Raw genomic sequence first — 6,507 nt, forward strand, 5'->3', positions numbered from 1 at the left:
ATATATATATATATATATATATATATATATATATAACTCTACAGAGCGGGACACCCCGTGTATGCTCTCGGCTCTTCGAGTGTATCGGCTTCCGTGGTGGAGGCTGTCGCGCTTGAAATTCGTCCGAAGTCGCTCCTCGTAAATTATTCGCAAAAAACTCACGAGCTTGTAATAAGGCACTGGTGGCGTCGATGGCTGCTGCGAGGCCGGTTTGTTGTCCTCCTCCTTCGTTTGCGGTGGCACGAAGTCCCTGCGGACACAAGGCGCACACGTCGAGCATTAATTAAAATTCCCACCGTTGAAGTTCGAATATTCAACAGAGAGAGCGACCCAGTACGCGCTTTGCCATGCGGCTCGCTCGAGTCGCGAAGCAGTTCTTAGTCAGGAAGTGGCGGAGACACCTTTCTTCTGTGAGCGCGACATGTTGCGCTGGCAGAAGAAAATGGTTGATTCAACGAAGATTATAGATACTTTTGGTCTTGGTCATATCTCGTGATTCTCGTATTCTCAAGCGGAAATGATAGTAAAATTATTATCACTAAAGTTGTTAGCACTAACGTTTTATAGAAGAATTTAAAGCTGCTGGGTACTCGCATTGTCCATCTCTTTTTAATGGTTAATCTAACAAAAATTACAGAAACTTTTGGCCCTAATCATATATATCTCGTGGTTGTTCTCAAGCAAAAATGATAATAACGACATGCATATATTATTATTACTAACGTTTCAGTAAAATTTAAGGCCTGGATACTTGCATTATCTCTTTCTGATGACGTCAAAAGCGAGGAAACGCATGCTAAAAATTCTTGCAAAATACGTCGAGATAAAAAGATTCACAAAATAACATTTGCAGTTGATTAAACATATCTCTAAAATATTACGAACACTTTTCTTTTGCTCTTACAATCAATAAAGAACCATAAAATTAACGTGACATGCAAACATCTTTTTTAATCTAATTTCTTCATTATTCTTCATATTAATTTTACAATTATTTATTAATTGTTAGGACAAAGGGATAGTATACAGAATATTTTAGAGGTACGCTCGATCTTAGGTGTTATTTTGTGGATATATCTTTTTATCTTGACGTATTTCGCAAGAAATACGTTAACATGCGTTTCCTCGCTTTTGATATTATTAGAAAGAGATGGACGACGCGAGTAAATAGCCTTAATAAAGAAAAATGGTTCTCTTGACTATAATTTATAGTAATTACTTTTCTATGCTATTGTAGTTGTACAAACATTAAACATTTTTTTCTCAGTGTTTACGTTACATTCGCGAAGGAACGCGCGACGAACAAAGAATCAGCGTATTCCTTGCGACTTTCACGAAGGGACCTGAGGGGTGTGTCCGCCACTCGAGGGGTTAAGAACCGCCGCGCTGGAGGCTACTTCACGGCCCCCGGAATCGCTGGAATCGGGCTACAAAGGAATAGAGCGATAAACGTACGACATGGTCGCCTTTACGAAGCGGTAAATAAAGGGAACGGGGGAGTTACGGCGCCCCGAAGCAGCCTCGTAAAAAAAGCATGCGTTTGCTCCGAACGAAACCGTATACAGCCTGTAAAAGTTTTACACGGCTCCCCACAGCCGGCAGTATTGAGACGTTAATAAGTCGGCGTGCACGGCAACGATCCATTATCCAGTGCCAACTATCGTCTCGTGCTTTATTTATTTCGAGATATACGTCATAATCTGTAACAAGCTCATTCGTACATCGTTTTGCCATTTTCCTGCAGCATGCACTCGGCCTCATGTTTATCCTTCTCCTTTTCTTGTGTGTCTGAAATGAGACATACAAGGTACCGTACACACAAAATTTCGGAACAACTGCCAAACGCAACGAGTGTCGTAAATAATCTATCGCGGCCTTCGTTCGATTTTTGTGGATATCACACGCGCGATTTGGCTCACCTCAACCGTGAGCCCAAGCGACGATGCAGCGAGATTAAAACATCCATAGTTACGTTGCCCGAATGTTTTTATATTGTGCTATGTCATACGTTCACGCGGCTGGATTATTATACATTCTATTAGAAAAATGATGATAAAAATTAGTAAGCTCTCCTCGAGATTATCTAACGTGAAAAGAATATAGATTATAAGAACAAAATCGCGACATTTCGTAACATCGAAATAGAATCAACAACAAGTCGAGTAATAGATGATTGATTTGGGAATGAGATACGAAAAACTTAACATCATCTTAATTGAGAATAAAGGATAGTTTGAACAGGAAAAATGGATTCATCGTAATAATTCAGCTCCTATTCACGCTGCTGGATTATTGTACTTTCTATTAGAAAAATGGTTATTAGAATGAGTAGGCCATCCTCGAGACTATCTAAGGTGAAAGGAATACGGACTGTGAGAACAAAATTGCGACATTTCGTAACATCGAAATAGAATCAACAACAAGTCGAGTAATAGATGATTGATTTGGGAATGGGATAAGAAAAACTTAACATCATTTTAATTAAGAATAAAGGATAGTTTGAACAGGAAAAATGGATTCACTGTAATAATTCAGTTTCTATTCACGCGGCTGGATTATTATGTTTCCCATTAGAAAAATGGGATTTATTAGAATAAGTAAACCATCCTCGGGACTATCTAAGGTGAAAGGAATACTGACTATGAGAACAGAATCGCGACGTTTCGTAACATCGAAATAGAATCAACAACAAGTCGAGTAATAGATGATTGATTTGGGAATGGGATAAGAAAAACTTAACATAATAATAGATGATTGATTTGGGAATGGGATAAGAAAAACTTAACATCATTTTAATTAAGAATCAAGGATAGTTTGAAAAATGGATTTATCGTAATAATTCAGCTCCTATTCACGTTACTGGATTATTATGCTTTCTATTAGAAAAATGATTATTAGAATGAGTAGGCCATCCTCGAGACTATCTAAGGTGAAAGAAATACGAACTGTGAGGACAGAATCGCGACATTTCGTAACATCGAAATAGAATCAAGTCGAGTAACAGTTGATTGATTTTGGAATGGGACAGGGAAAATTTAACATCATCTTAATTGGGAATAAAGGATAATCTGGACAGGGAAGGTAGATTCACCGCGTATATATGTCTGAAGTCCAGAAAAATGTTCAACGTATGCGCCATGGCTTGTTCAAACAACGAGATTCTCCCGCGGATAATTGAATATGTGGCAATCACACCAGGCAAAAAATGATAACGATTTTGAAAAGTGCGGCCAGCGATGGGACAGGTCGTCGATGGGTCGTGACCAACGCGACTGTCGGATTCCGTCGCTCCGAAGAAATTATCCGACAAATGGCACGGCGGAGTCGCGATTTGCCGGGAATCGTAAATCGAATGTAGGAACCTTCGTAAATCGGCAATTTAAAGATCAACGAGGACGTACGGGGTTTCCGGTAACTCGGTGAGCGCTGAGCAAAAACGGGATCTACGGGAAGTTTCGACGTCGTCGCAAAGCCCGGAGCCCGAAGAGTAGTCCTGGATGAGAGACTTTGGCGAAAGTCGGCCGGCATCTCTCCGCGGGGGCTCCATTAGCGACGTAATTGCTGTTAGAAACTCCCCCGACAAATCTACGATCGGCGCGGAATATAGGAAGCTTTGCCACCTGAAGTAATAACAGTGCCGTAGCCACGTGCGCTCAAACGCGAACGAGTACAGTTATCTTCGTGGAAAATTCACCCACGACGAGCGATCACGCGCTAAATCCCGGGGAATCGTGTCGCGCTTGATGGATACGGGAAACGTTACGAGTGAATCCCTCGTCATTTTTCCGAGCGGCCGAAGATAATGTTTCTGCGGTTGATTGAAACGCCGTTTACTGATATATCTCTTATATTGCTCTCAGCGGTATTTAAAGCTCTTTGAGATATTCGCGCGCACACTTATAATAATATTTAATGAAGTTTTCCTTTTCTACCGTGATTTTACATCGTGGAACACGATGTGTTTTCTTTGATTTTTAGCACAAGGGCGTCTCAAAAGTCTTTCCACGCGATCGAATTATTATCGAGTTATATTTGCAGAACTATTCTATTTCAAATTCTATTCTAGACATATATACAGAGAAAACATTATAGTTATTTTTTCATATAAATTCTTTTCAATTCATTCTATCTCAACTTTGTCAAGTAGTCTAGGAATAAACTGTCAGTAAGATCTATCTTGCTGAAAAATACAATAAATTCGCTGGAAATATAGCAAGTGTTTTAATAACACATTTTAGTTCGTAAAATATGTACAAGTAACACATATGGAATGCACGCACACAGATGGACAACGAATTACTGCAGAACGTCGATCTATTCTTCGGTTATAAAAATCTACAGTAATTTTTACTATAAAATTCCCTCCGTGTAGCAAACATTAAGTATGCCCTTTTAATTTCAAGTTACGTTTTCCTTAAATGGGCGTCAAATGTGACGTTGTTCCAGCTTGAGAAATGATCAGAGAAGCATATTTGATACGTCCAGAATAGGATTTTTTTTGTGTGTTTCCTTTCGCGAATACTTTATCAGATTTTGCGCGAGCAATTAAAAATCTCAGCAATCACGCGCGGGATAGAATGTACGCTGTGTGCGTATTGTCGTCTCAAGCCGGTCTGAACCATAATTCTGTGATTCCGACGGTTTCCTACGGCACTGCTCGGACCCCTATACTTTGCAGGACGTCGTCCTGTAACCGATCGCCTCCCCAGGAAACTTTCTTAGTCGCGACTCTCGAGGAGACAGCGAAACGAATGCCAGTTCCTTCACGGAATTTCAAGTGAAAGACATTTAGTACCTCTTAATACATTTACCTGGCAAATCGTAAGTTAATTGAATAATTTGTGGACTACTTTTATCGCAGGGCTCAAATGAGACCCGCGGAGATCGCGCTCATTGGATATATTAGTCTTTTCGTTCGTAAATGGATGATAAAACAGTTAGTATCAATGACTCTTCTCCTTCGCGATATTGTTATCCTATAAATATCCTACAAGTTATCCTACATAAGTATCCTACATAGTTATCTTACAAGTATAAGTAAAGTCGGCCATTCGCACTTTGATTCCAAAACTTACGTAATACCGATTTCAAGGAAACTTTGAGAAAAATCACTGCAATATATTATAATGCAATTAATATCGGGATGCTCACTAATAAAAAATATAATAATCCAGAATGCTTCGCACATATTTCCAAATTTCGGAATAATCCCGAATTCTTTTCGAGACGTACACGAAATGGCAAAATACTTTTCAGGCATTTTTCATCCTCCAACAATGATCGCTCATTTATGATCGACACGATGTGATACGATCCTCCTTATCAAGTCATTAAACATTATTGCGATATTGCGTGTAATTGATAATCGACGACATTCTTTCCTAAACTTGAGCACATGCAGTCGCATTGATAATATAATACTACGCGTCGACGCTAATCATGATCGTTTAGATCAAATAAGCCAGACATATGAGCTCACACAAACAAATAGATTTGACATAACATTCACAGCACTACAGACTAATTACGTTTGAAGCCACCTGACTCAAGACACTCGAAACTGTTAGGTAAATCGAGTCACACTTTATTGATGCTTTATCAAGGAGTAAATGAATTCATAAGAAAATTCCTACGACTTCAATCTTATCATGAATTGCTTGAATCTTTTTGGTAATGATTCAATAAGAGCTCCCTTCTTTCTTTCGTTTATATTCGAGATAAGACAACTGTATGTATAGTTTTAATAGCGAAAGCGAAAATCACTACGATATTTCTCGACAACTTTGATTACATGTACATATTTCAAAACAAAGGATGAAGATATACGTTCTAACTGTTTTCCTTTTTTTTTATAGAATTTATTTATAATTTCGATAAGCTAAAAGCTTATTCAATCCAAACTACACAAGAGAAAACATTTCGCTGTTGTAGCTAATCATTATTGAAAATGTATTTGTTATTGTAACTGAAGCTTGCTGCTGTTGCTATTACATCGTAGCTAAATATATAGCCCAGTGCCAAGTAACAACCATATGTTACCAAATTTAGGTACTCTCTAAATTACTTGGGTTATAAAATTTCATTAGTAAAATAGAGTGACCATCAAGTCACTCGAATTTGAATAATTTTTCGCACATATAGAATGAATTCTTTACTCTAGTGAAATACTTTAATCTCTACTTTAATCGAGTGAAAATTTTTACTCGAAATTAAAGAATAGATTTGATGTAAGATAAAAGTAACACTAATGCCTAAACACTAACTATCTAATACCTAATTCTGGACATTCTTATTGTTTTTATTTTTAAATATGAAATTTTTTAAGAATTAAACACGTATCTTTTAAATATGGAATATTTTAAATACGAATATTTAAACTTACTTAAGAATACTTTTTCTTAAATACTTTTAAATATTTTTTTTTTAATAAAAACTTAGGTACAAATATATATATATATATATATATATATATATATATATATATATATATATATATATATATATATA

At 37.3% G+C, this 6,507-nt stretch overlaps 1 protein-coding gene across 10 annotated transcripts in view; it reads right to left on the minus strand.

The window, feature by feature from the left end:
- Nucleotides 1–6,507, minus strand: part of LOC116853287 (multidrug resistance protein homolog 49) — an 81,953-nt gene that overhangs the window by 24,741 nt on the left and 50,705 nt on the right. For 5 of the 10 annotated variants that reach the window (XM_032834285.1, XM_032834286.1, XM_032834284.1 and 2 more), the window contains exons 3-4: nucleotides 1,722–1,788; nucleotides 163–250 (exon numbers count right to left, since the gene is read on the minus strand). In XM_032834285.1, coding sequence (XP_032690176.1) covers nucleotides 163–250; nucleotides 1,722–1,788 — 155 coding nt within the window. The remainder of the gene's footprint in view (nucleotides 1–162; nucleotides 251–1,721; nucleotides 1,789–6,507) is intronic. The other 5 variants (XM_032834290.1, XM_032834291.1, XM_032834289.1 and 2 more) reach the window with 1 other exon arrangement.

Source organism: Odontomachus brunneus, unplaced genomic scaffold (assembly GCF_010583005.1).
Source record: "Odontomachus brunneus isolate Ranch 3 - 2012 unplaced genomic scaffold, Obru_v1 Obru_scaffold_301, whole genome shotgun sequence".
NCBI lineage: Eukaryota > Metazoa > Arthropoda > Insecta > Hymenoptera > Formicidae > Odontomachus > Odontomachus brunneus.